This window comes from Prunus avium, chromosome 3 (genome assembly GCF_965620075.1).
Source record: "Prunus avium chromosome 3, drPruAviu1.hap1.1, whole genome shotgun sequence".
Taxonomy (NCBI): Eukaryota; Viridiplantae; Streptophyta; class Magnoliopsida; order Rosales; family Rosaceae; genus Prunus; species Prunus avium.
The window spans coordinates 26,371,716-26,384,007 of NC_142286.1; the positions used below are offsets into that span (position 1 = coordinate 26,371,716).

Below are 12,292 nucleotides of genomic sequence, written 5' to 3' on the forward strand. Positions count from 1 at the left end.
AAACTTATCATTCATATCATATTATCATATCCTAGCCTTGGAAGTTTAAACTTTAAAACCAAAGCTTGAAGCAACCAACACACAGAGTTTGAGAATAACCTGTATTTTTGCCTATTAATCGAAACTTGCTGAGAATAACCTGCAAAATTAAGAAAAAATTGCATTAATTTAAACAGAATTAAGAAACCCTAATAATCCACTAAACCAACAAAATACCAAAATTTCATAAAACCCTAAAAATTAGTATGTTTACCTTTTAAAATCAATTGAATTAGAGGGGTAGAGACGACGAAGACGATGCCGTAGCCGTCATCGTCGATTTGGTGAGCAGCTGAGGTCAAGTCGACAGAGAAGGTGAGATCGACAGACAAACAGACAGAGAGATATAGGGGGCGAGTAAGACAAGAAACGGGTCTAAATCGAGAACTATAGCCATCGTCGTCTTCAATTTGGTAAGGATGGAAGCGAGTGAGAACGAGAAGAAGCTGTCAATCGATTATATGGGAAGTAGTCAATCGATTATAGTAGAGATCAAGGATTGCGAGGTTAGGTTTGGAGAGAGAGAGAGAGAATGAGTCTTGCGACAGAGAGTGCGACAGAGACGGCGTCCAATGAGGTAAGGGTTAGTCTCAAATCGGGAGAGAAATAGTGTAGGGTTTCGTGAGTGGGTGAGAGAGAGATACAGAATGAGAGTCTGATAGGGTTATTGAAAAAATAATAAATAAATAATTGAGAGAGGTTCCTATATAGTGCGAGCAAACTCACCCAAAGTTCTTATTTAAGCCAATGAGACAACGCCATGTGTCAAATGCATATATAATTAAATAATGATCGGTTCGGGTCAGGTCCAATGGTTCAAAAAAATTTAGACCCGAAGCCTGAATCGAAGTCAATGGTTCGGTTCAAGTCCAGCGTTGACTTTTTCAGTTTGGTAAAAAAAAACTTTATTTTTCGATTTGGTTTGGTTTGGTTCGGTCGGTTTGTTCGATTTATCGGTTTTTATGTCCACCCCTAAAAGGCCCTATTCAATGTGAGAGTATCGTTATGGCTGAGACTGAAAGTGACACCCTGATCAAGCCCAAACTGTCGTCTAACTCGATGTGGTGAATAATGCGCAGAAACCTCTAACTGATCATCGCCTAACATGGGCAAAGGGAGGCATGCAACACTCAATAGGGCATCTTTCTCAAATGATGACTTTGTGCCGTTATTACAGGAGCCTCAACTAAATCGTCAGTATCAGCATAGAAGGGTACATGCTTAAATTCCTCTGCTATGACACAATAAGGATGAAAAACGAAGTTCTCGACACCATCTAAGAGCTCCAGGAAGTTTTGACCCTTCCTTTGCATTCGTTGAGACCACCTACAAACCAGAGGGAGTCTTTCAGGTATATAAGAGCCCTTATCGGAATCGACAAGTAGTCTAGCCCATGAATGAGGAAGTGGGGACACATCTAGCCCTTTGAGACGCTCCCATAAGAATACATGTAGAAAGATCGAGTTTAAGAGGGTTTCCACAGCCATAGTTCCCGCTACCCATTTTTCAAGGAAGTGAACTTGGTCAAGTAGGCGATATAGGTGCCCCAAGAACATGGGGGCTAGAGGAATCGTGCTGCCACGTACTATAGACAGGGCCAAAGGGAACACCTGCTCATGCAAACAGTCTTGAGAAAAATCACAGAAAATGAACCTCCCAAGCCATAATGATATGAGTGCGGCAAGACGACACATGTCATCTCTGTTGGCATCCCCGAAATACTGTATCCAATTGCTAAACTGAAGAGAAGTGCTAGGAGCGATCGGGGCACCCTTCCATAAAATCTCAAGCTTCCCTCTGTCATCTGGAGTCAGTGCAACATTGAAGGGATCTTGGCTTCTGCAAATCGGGAGGAAAATGTTAGCCACATCCTCAAGCGTGGGGGTAAACTCCCCCCACGAACAAATGAAAGTGTGCGTCTCAGTGCTCCATCGCCTAACCACGTGATGAAGTATTTTGACTTCAATGTGGATGTCACATGCCTTGGAGAGGAAGATGGCATCCAACACCTCTGTCCGGTGTAGGATGCCGCAAGTAGGTGGGTTCGTTAGTTCACAGTTAACCCACTCTGACCAACCCTTGCTGATGACAAAGCTTGGCAAGTGACGGAAACTTGTGAAGAAAAAAGAAACAAGGGTTTAGGAAAACACCTGTCAACTCCCAAATACCCGCAAGGAAATGACCAAGCAGAGTCATCCAACAAGATCATGTTGGACTGCCTAAAAAAAAACTAGAAGGCACAAAAGGAAAATGAGTTGACGAGCAACTAGGAGTCCTATGGGCCTATCACACAACCAAAAGGAGATCGACCGGCGAGACACCATTTTCCATGGCCTATGGGACAGAAGCAATCATCCCCCCGCACATCATAGTCCCTTCCATGAGCATTGAGGTAGGCAGTCTTGACCAAAACTGCAAGCAAGCATATGAAAGTCAACATTGATTTGCTCGAAGAAGAACGAGAGAAGGCCATTGTTCGAATTGCAATATACCAGCAGTACTAGCATCTTACTACAACAAGAAAGCCATTGTTCAAGTTGCAACTTACTAGCTCAACTCCAAGTAAGCGACGAGCCTCCTTTACGTCCATTAAAGACAAGTTACTTCCGAGTACAAGCTCAATGGAGTCTTTTTCGAGTGCTATGTCCCCGACATACACATACAAGCGACAAGTCTTACCTCTATTGAAGGTAAGCAACTTTCGAGTACAAACTCAATGAAGTTTTTTTCAAGCGTTATGTCCCCGACATACGCATATGGGCGACGAGCCTTACCTCCATTGAAGGCAAGCAACTTCCGAGTACAAACTCAATGGAGTCTTTTTCGAGCGTTATGTTCCAGACATACGCATGCAGGCAACGAGCCTTACCTCCATTGACGGCAAGCTACTTCCGAGTACAAACTCAATAGAGTCTTTTTCGAGCGCTATGTCCCCGACATACGCATGCAGGCGATGAGCCTTACCTCCATTGAAGGCAAGCTACTTCAGGGTACAAACTCAATCGAGGCTTTTTCGAGCGTCGTGTCTCCAGATCCTAGGTCAAATAATTTAGCCAATCAATTTAAGAATTATTTGACCAAATTGGGAATTATTTGATTCTTACCCTAATTGGGGATTTGATTAAATCAAATCAATCTCCCCAAATTAGGGAAGAATAATTCTTTTCCATCTGTGGAATTATTCTTCTGAAACCCTAGCCTCTGAGGCTCCTATAAATACATGGTTACACCAAGAGTTGAGGTACGTCTAAACTTTTGTATGAAACTCTGCAGAAATCCTTTCTCGCAAACCCTAGCCGCCATACTCTTTCTCTCTCTCATACAAGGCTCCAACCACCACACACGGCTTCGGTCACCCGGTTCTCACTCTAGAGAAATCTCCGTACCCTTTGTTAGCTATTGTTTTTCCTACAAACACTCGACCTAACTTAGGCATTGGAGGGCCTTTGGCCAACACCTCTGGGTGTGGTCTTTTACTTCGTATTGTTTTGCAGGGAGAAAGAGAAGCGAAGAGGAAGACAGAATCTTTAGACGAATATTCTTTGGGGACGAAAATCGCTCACACGATATCCTTGGCCTAAGCTTCCCAAAAACAAGATTTGGATCTAAATTTTGAACACCCAAACCCAAAAGTTTATCAACACACCCAAAATCTGAAAATATTGATTTCAAAATTCTTCTTTTGATTTTCTTATGCCTTAAAAGGTTCATAAATCATTTTCCAACTCAAATACAACTATAAATCTACTCAAACAATTAATTATACAAAAACTCAAGAATTGAAAATGAACTTAGAACAAGAATCCCACCTTTCATCCTTCCAATTGCTTCAACACTTAACCATTTTCTTTTCTACCTCTCACATTTCTTTCTTAATTCTCTCATGGATGTAATAGTAATAACCTCCATCTCCCTTATTTCCAAGTCTTCTCCTTTCTTCTTCTTCTTCTTCTTAGTCTTCTTCTTCTCTCTCTCTCTCTCTCTCTCTCCCATTTATTTCTCCCTCCCTCCAACAACTCACCTCCCTTAGCTCTAAAAAAAATTCAGCTTCTTTAAGGAAGATACCTTAGGTTAGGTGAGTCATAACTTTAGGCTAGGTGACTCACCACTTTAGACTAGGTTACTCATCCTTTCATAATGGTGGATTTGAAAGCTTGAGGCAAGGGGGGAAGAATGGGACAAGGGTAGGCTGATGCCCTCCATGTTTTAGATTCTCTTTTGTTTTTGTTTTGTTTTTTTGCCTACAAGGGTATTTTGGGAATTTTCACACATAGGGGTATTTTGGTCATTTTGGCCCCAAATTCAGAAACGATTTCCTATGTGTTCGTTGAGTCGACTACTATCATCTCACTTTAATGTCTTAAATGTCCTTTGAAAAATTCACCAAATGTTACATAAGGGCATTTTTGTCCAATTTGAAATTAAACACAATTCAATAGTCTCAATCCAAAATCACTTGATAAAATACCCATAATCATTCTTTATCATAATATTATTTTTCATTGAAATATGAAAATCCACTTTGAATTTTTCGGGGTATTACATCATGATAGGCAAGTAAAGAGATGGTCCTAATTTATTATGTCATAAGCTATTTTCATATCAAATTTAATTGCCATTCGAGGCTGTTTAAAGTTTTCAGGGGAAAAGTTGAAAGAATTTCATGTCCAATAAGAATATTATTAAAAAATTAAACAATTTGGCACAAAAGCAGCCTGATTTTGGGAAATACAATAGTGCAACACTGACCTTATTCTATTAAGAAGTATTTTAGAAATAATTTTATAAGAAAAATTATAGAGACTAATAGGTCTATAATGTGTTGTTTTTTCAGCCGGCATGGTTTTAGGAATGAGAGTTATATAAGTATAACTTATCTCTTGTATAGACATATTTGAGTATAATGCCTTGACCATTGCATAAATATTATCCTTAACAATCTTTAAAAAAAAAAGTATGGACACCATAAGGTCTTAGTGCCTTAATGCTGCTAATTTGTTTAATAGCTAAATAAATTTCAGAAGAAGTAAAATGAGCTACAAGAGCTAAAGCATGTGCTTCTGAGATACAATGTTGTATATAATCATGGAAACAATTTAATTTGTTGGAATCTATATGATGATCAATATTAAAAGGTTGTTGATAAATTAGTTTAGTTTGTTTATTGAGCTATTTATACTAAGACCCCTAAGGTTTCAGTTTGTTTTCACAAAACCCTTTTTTGTTGATTGTTCGTTCAAAATTTGATGATTTCATTGAAAAAAATATATATATGCAAATGACAAAATTAACCTCAATGAAGTATATGCAATATAATCTCGGGGGCCAACTTTGTCATTTGGAGAATTGTTTTGTATGCAATCATCAATATTTGGATGAAAAACCAATGAAAGGGGGTTTTGTGAAAATAATTTAAAACCTCAGGGAGTGTTCGTGTAATTTCTAAAACCTCAGAGGATTTGGTGAAAAAGCCGAAAACCTTAGGGGGTGTTAGTGTAAATAACTCTAGTTTATTTAGTTTTTAAATATTAGTTTAGTTTATTGTTTTAGTTAGTTTAAATTAGTTTTTTTTATTTATTAAAAAAAATACATTACAAATGAAATTCCCATGGAATCTTAGTTCCGTACATATCAAAGTAAAATATAATAATTACATTCACAAGAAAATTTCTAAACCAAATAAAAGAGTTTTTATACCCATACCCTTTCTTAGCTAATTGATCAGCAACCTGTTTGGGCCTGCTTTTTACATATTCAATTTTTAAGGTTTGGCCAAGTCTATGGCTTGGACTTTAATATTAATTGGATATCTGATCCAGTAAAATGGCTAATATAAGGAAATTATTATTTAATTGATAATTGCCTAAATTAAGTGGATATTCTCGGCAATTACTTGGTGGCGAAGACAATCAATTAGATAGTTGATTCTAATTGATTTTGTTCTGATTTTTTTTTTTTGGTGAAAACCAAGGTATCCCCCGCGCGATTGCGGGGACTAACCCTCGAGGTACTGTCGGGCGCAAAGCGGGGACCTCTCCCAACAAAGTCTGCTTTATTCGCAAGCGCCTGGGATCGAACCCAGGACCTCATTGTGATCTAATTTTGACTGTGACCTAATAGAAGATTACTTTTTCTATGCTAGGGTTACACCCATATAAAAAGAGAGGATACTTTCACTGCAAAACACACAACTTTTTTCAGCAACAAACTCAATACAAAAATCCTATCTCTTTCATAAAAGGAGATGCCCTAAGTTGAGGACTAGGCCCAGGGCTGACTTGTTGAAGAGACATTCATGCTTCTTCTTTTGAACATACTCTTAATTAAAATTGCGGTTTTGTTTCTGATTTTCACGTTTGTGGATTCACCATTTTTGTTATGAGAAATAAAATTTTAAAAAGCGAAATTTAGCCCCTTTGTAAAAGACTTGTTAAATAAAAATATGAGTCAATGATCTAATTGTGAGCTAATTGTGAGCTAATTGGGTTTCTGGGTTTTACTAGCATTTTCACCGAATATTCAAAATTTAAAAACTCAAAGATCCCAACTTTCCTCGGAAACAAACAAGAATGGCAGCAGTTTCACCGTCTCTCAGCTTATTCTCAAGAACCCCTGAACCCTCTGTTCGGAAAATGTCAATCCTGAGTAAGTTCCACAGTGTCGCTTCCAGAACCCACTGCAATTTCAACGCCATTTTCAAACCATCCACTCTAACCCTCTTCATCTCCACCCAAAGACCACATGCACATATCAAATCTCCACCTCGAAACACAATCCGATGCCTGTTCACTGGAATTGTCGAGGAAATGGGTCAAATCAAGCAACTGGGTACCGCTGAAAACGGCGGTTTCGACATGAAAATCGGCGCCAAAACCGTCCTCGAGGGCGTCCACCTCGGCGATAGCATTGCCGTCAACGGGACGTGCCTCACGGTGACTGAATTCGACACCCAATTGTCCGATTTCACCGTCGGTTTGTCACCCGAGACGCTTAGGAAGACGTCTCTGATCGAGCTCGAACCGGGGTCACTTGTGAATCTGGAGCGGGCGGTCCAGCCCACGAGTCGAATGGGTGGGCACTTTGTGCAGGGTCATGTGGATGGCACAGGGGAGATAGTGTCAATGGAGCCTGAGGGGGATTCTCTATGGATCAAGGTGAAGGCATCAAAGGAGCTGTTGAAGTATGTGGTGCCGAAAGGGTTTATAGCAGTGGATGGGACTAGTTTGACTGTGGTGGATGTGTTTGATAAAGAAGACAGCTTTAATTTCATGTTGGTGGCTTATACTCAGCAGAACGTGGTGATTCCTTTGAAGAAGGTTGGGCAAAAGGTGAATTTGGAAGTTGATATACTCGGCAAGTATGTGGAGAGGCTTCTCAGCAGTGGATTTGTTGAGTCAATCAAATCTTCATGACCCTTAAGGTACTCAATTTATAGGTAATTTGTTTCTTTTCTGCTATCCTGATTTGAGCCCATGTATCATTACCTCTTGTAATGCATGCCTTTTCTTGTCTTTTAATGTTTAAATTAAACAATAATTGTTTACGATATGCAGATTTGTGTGGTTTTCTGTTATTGTGATTGATTTTTAGTTCTGTTTTTAGTAAGCAGCTGTGAGTTTCTTTGGGCATGTCCTTTTCTATCAAGTAAAGAATACTAGAGTTGCAGGAATGATGTGTGTATTGAGTAGGATGATCCTTAGAGAGAACTTTGAAGGGGTGACCTGATGCTTGAAAACAGGAGCGTCTAAATGTGGTGTTCTGGTATGGAACTGATCATGGTGAAATGGATTGATAGCTTACCCTAAGCAGTGACTGTCATAGTTTTCTGAGTAGAGTTTGATTGAAGGATTTTCTGAGTTAGTTAACTTGATCTTTAGTAAGTTAGATACTTAAGGCTTGACTCAAAGAACAAAAACAAACGAAAGCAAATAAGAAAAACAGAACAAAATAATCTTGTTTTATCTCAATTTCAGTTAATGTTTATACGAATCAGATCATGAATGGCCTACCTTTAAAAAATCAGAGATTTTCTTGCCGCTTGATATAGTTTCTAAATGCGCAATCATCATGTTGAACATGTTATTGTAGAAACTCGAATGGAATTTTGTTTATTCTTTCTTGTGCTTAGCTAATAAGTGAAAATTATGAATGCATTAGATTACCAAGTTTCTCAGTTTCTGCCAAATCCAGTCAATGGTTTATCAAGTGACATGTAAAAATGAAATTTTTTGCACTCATATGAACTTGGGAGAAAGAAAAAAGAAAAAAATATGCAGCAAGTAATTTCTATTACAAAGATCTAGGGGTATTAACTGTCTTTGAACGAATTAATCATAAAGAGTCTTTATTTGAGCAATATAAAGTTCTCTGATGCTGTCAAGTTTCTTACTGTTCTTTTTCTCATTTTCTTTGCAAGGTCATCACTGGTGCAGTTTTGTACACTACCACACTTGTTGTTTGGATAGTAACTGTCATGACTGGCGACTCTAAGAGAGCTGTTTAGTTTTTTGTTGTATGATAGTTAGAGCTTTATTGTATTGGCTTTTCTGTACACCTTCTCTATAAGGACTTAATAGTTTTGGTTTTATAAAAGGTCCACATTCAATAAAAGTTCAGCATTTGATTCATGTAAAAATGTGTCGTTTCTGAAGATAAAAAAGAAATAAATTTGGCATTTGGTTGTAACCACCATATTGCGAAGGACTACTTCAGCAACAGACTCTAGCTGAAATCTTTGTTTTGCAGACTAATTCAGCAATAACACACACTTACACATGCACGTGTGCGCCCGCAAACAGACGTTTATGGCTCCCCTGTTTACACACGCACGCACACAGAGTGTAACCCTCCTCAAGTATCTTTGCCCCTAAAATGTACTTTAAGAAAACCATTCTGCATTGGCTCTGATGAAGATTCCTTTCCTATTCTTCTCACTATGGTTAACTGAGCTATGTTTATTATGAGTGATTAATAGTTTCAGTCAATTCCTTCTCTGCACCAGAATGTCTTATACTTTGTGTTGATTCGTGCTTTTATGATATTCGAGCTCCCTTTCTTATATTGCTGCCTGCTTTGCATTTTTCTGTGTTAAATCTTTTTCCATAACCCTTTTGATGTACACATTAGCACTCTCATTTTCCTGATGTAGAAATCTAAGTATATTACTATTTACCCAAAGAAACAAAAAGGTTAAATAGATTATTCCTTAATTTCCTATTTATAATTGGAGAACAAATCTTGCGGTTCCATGCCATTAAAAGCTTGCATCTGTTTGTTGGAAGCTCAATGGGCAATTTAGCTCACCTCTCTGTTAAAAGTCTAGGGCTGAGGTTAGTTTCTCACTTTCTTAATCTATCTAGTTTTCAGGCACATTCTTTTTACACACTGATAATACCCACCTTAGGCTAGGGCTTGGCTCCATGGGCCAGTAAATCTCAACTCTCAAAGCCAATCCAAAGGCAGATGGTTGGTTTGTAGGCGAGTTTCGTGAACCTCCTAATCAAGTACTAATTATGTTGAATGTATTAATTTTGGTGCAAGTAATGATATTAATTGTGTTGCCAGAACCATTAAATTAACCAGAGAAAATCTATTGGTAAATTTAGCCTCAAATAAATTATTTGTTTTATTTTATGAAGTCCAGTTCTACCCCCTGTTGGACAATTTCAATTTTGGTGTACCAGTAATGGTTCTTTTATGATCCTTTTGACTGTTTTTAGATGTCTTTCGGTGTAGAAAAACTTGTATGAAACGGGCATAGCACTGTTTTGTTATTTTTGGCCAATCACGATATACCAAGTGAAAAAGTTATCACTCATGGCATACCATAATTGGCCAGGAAAGCAAAACATTGATATTCCCATTCCACACAAGTGTTTCTCCATTCAGTGGGATTAGCATGATATTGGGCATCCAATTAGGCTTCATTACAACTTTACTAGTGATGTGATCTACAATGTTATCAACATAATCATGTCCTTGTGGACACAGTTTGCTCAACATCAATTGCCATGCACAATTTGAACAATTTGTTTTATGGGAGTGTTTAGGAATATGTATACTTTGAGGTCCCACTGGGCGTGCCAAATTGTTACTTCAACTACTCCATTTGCACAATTTGCCAAAACCAACCACTCAATTTGCACAATCCAGTGTTTTTAGAGCAGAATTGATAAGAAAACGCCAGCACAACCTACCCTTCTTTTGTAAAATAAAAACTATGTTATCTTCTTCCTTTAACCGTAGGTCTTCTACCATCCAACTACTTGGATAAACAACTCTGCTCCCTTCTCTTCTCCTCCTTACTGTATTGTTTGTTAGCTATATGGCTTTTTTGGGTCGGGCTGCTTTTCGGCTTGACTTGCTGTTATTTTAGATAAAGAAAAAAACAGCTTTTCATACGTCTCCATCTGAACCGAAAGGTAAGACAATGACAAGTTCATCGTGCCTTCACCACCGAAATTTGCTTCTGATACTATAAAATAAACGTCAAGTACATAAAGCCCCCCCACCCAATAGATAGACACAAGTTATTCGTGGCTATATATAAAAACCCTATTTACTGACTGATCCAATTCTACTTAACCACGGATCTCGTGTCTACTCAATTAATAGTAATTGGTTGGTAAGGGGTTTTTATCATTAGACCATTTGTTTACAAATGAGGTGTATCGTATATTTCAATATCTTACCTGTTAAGAATAAATACTATCTCACTTAGAAGAAGGATGAATCGAACCTAGGTCAACGTGATCTAGCTCAGTATAAAACGACCTTAACTTGCAAATCAGTGGTCTTAGATTCGAAAACTCATGAAATCTTGGTAGTGTGTGAGAGAGAAAACTCTCCGTCTCTTTTATATGGATATAATTTTAACCACTTGAGTTACGAACCCTTTATACGGACATAATTTTTCGATTAAAAAATATCTTAGAGGATCGCATGCTTTCTTCCTTCCATTTATTTTATTATTATTATTTTGTTTTTCTTTGCTTCCTTTGGGTGTCTAGGAGGATCAATCATCATCATGACGACCCAAAAAAAAAAAAACATTGAGGATCAATGATGTGTCGTGTCCGACAAAAGTACACCAACAACGTGAAGATGCAGCCGCCCAACAAAACTGAAAAACATTTAAAAGAGAGAATGCGCGTGCTGCTTGAGCTTTGGAGAGTAGACTGATTTGGCATGGCATTCTCGATCTCAACCATGTATAATAATTTGACTCCATATTTAGTGGATCTCTCTAGTATCCATAATGTCGGCAAGGATAGGGACTTTATTTTTGATTCCCTGTAGGCTGAATCATGTATGGTATGAATAATTTATCAATCTCATCTCTCTGTTTAGAATTTTAAAATAATTCAATATGATTTAGGATTTTACGGGTTTCTACATGTCGAATATATCAGTTTATTTGAGCTGTTTTGATCATTCTGATTTGAATTCTTACATATAAGGAGTCAAGTACTTTTCAGATTTTGAATTCTGGATACAAAATTTGCTAGATTAACTGTTTCAATTTTCAAAAACCAACATGAGGTTAGGATATTAAGAAATTTAATTTCTGGATTTTACTAAGTATAGGCTGCTGAGAATGTGAAGGTAAAAAGTCCCACATTAGAAAGTTGAGAAACCTAGCAAGGCTTATAAGGAGTTGGGTTACTCCTCCCATAGCCAATTGGTTTTAGGGTAAAACCTCAACTTCCTTCATGATATCAGAGCAGGTTAGCCCACGTGTGAAAGCCCAACGACCACACGTGCTCCACGTCACCCAATATGTGTTGTCTACGTGTTAGGCTTGAAAATTCATCACATGTGCAGGGGCGTGTGATAATGTGAAGGTAAAGAGTCTCATATTGGAAAGTTAAGAAACCTAATAAGGGTTTATAAGGAGTTAGGTTACTCCCCCCACAGCCAATTGGTTTTAGGGTGGAACCTCAACTTCCTTCACTTCTATGCAATAAATTGGATTATTATTCTTCTAGATTTCAAGGGATGATAGATAAAACGAAAATGTTATTGGGGTACATTGAAACAATGACATCCTATAAAATCTTTCAGTTGTTGCTATGCAGATAAATGTCTAACCAAATATACTCTATCAATGAAGACCTTTCAAAAGGAGATAGTTGCGTTCATAGAACAACTTATAAACACCGAGTTTCATACTCTATGTAGTAATTTATCTCCATCTTCTGAAATGAGCTTTGTATTGACATTCTTAACAAGTCATTTTTTATAGCAAACGTTA

At 37.9% G+C, this 12,292-nt stretch overlaps 1 protein-coding gene across 4 annotated transcripts; it reads left to right on the forward strand.

Annotated features, from left to right (window-relative positions):
* The first annotated feature begins 6,372 nt into the window (after positions 1 to 6,372).
* On the forward strand, positions 6,373 to 8,649 carry LOC110767865 (lumazine-binding family protein). 4 transcript variants are annotated; one of them, XM_088249767.1, is made up of 2 exons: positions 6,373 to 7,474; positions 7,642 to 8,425. In XM_088249767.1, exon 1 carries the CDS (start codon positions 6,609 to 6,611, stop codon positions 7,449 to 7,451), a length of 843 nt encoding a protein of 280 aa, XP_088105893.1. In that variant the 5' UTR covers positions 6,373 to 6,608; the 3' UTR covers positions 7,452 to 7,474; positions 7,642 to 8,425. The 4 variants fall into 4 exon arrangements, with proteins under 4 accessions (XP_088105893.1, XP_021827223.1, XP_088105892.1 ...); XM_021971531.2 differs by lacking the exon at positions 7,642 to 8,425 and adding an exon at positions 8,456 to 8,649 and having other exon boundaries at positions 6,374 to 7,474; XM_088249766.1 differs by having other exon boundaries at positions 6,374 to 7,459; positions 7,642 to 8,424.
* Positions 8,650 to 12,292: the final 3,643 nt, after the last annotated feature.

Bases quoted from the DNA above. Each gene is read 5' to 3' on its own strand.
- LOC110767865 (XM_088249767.1), top strand. From the start codon at position 6,609: ATGGCAGCAGTTTCACCGTCTCTCAGCTTATTCTCAAGAACCCCTGAA.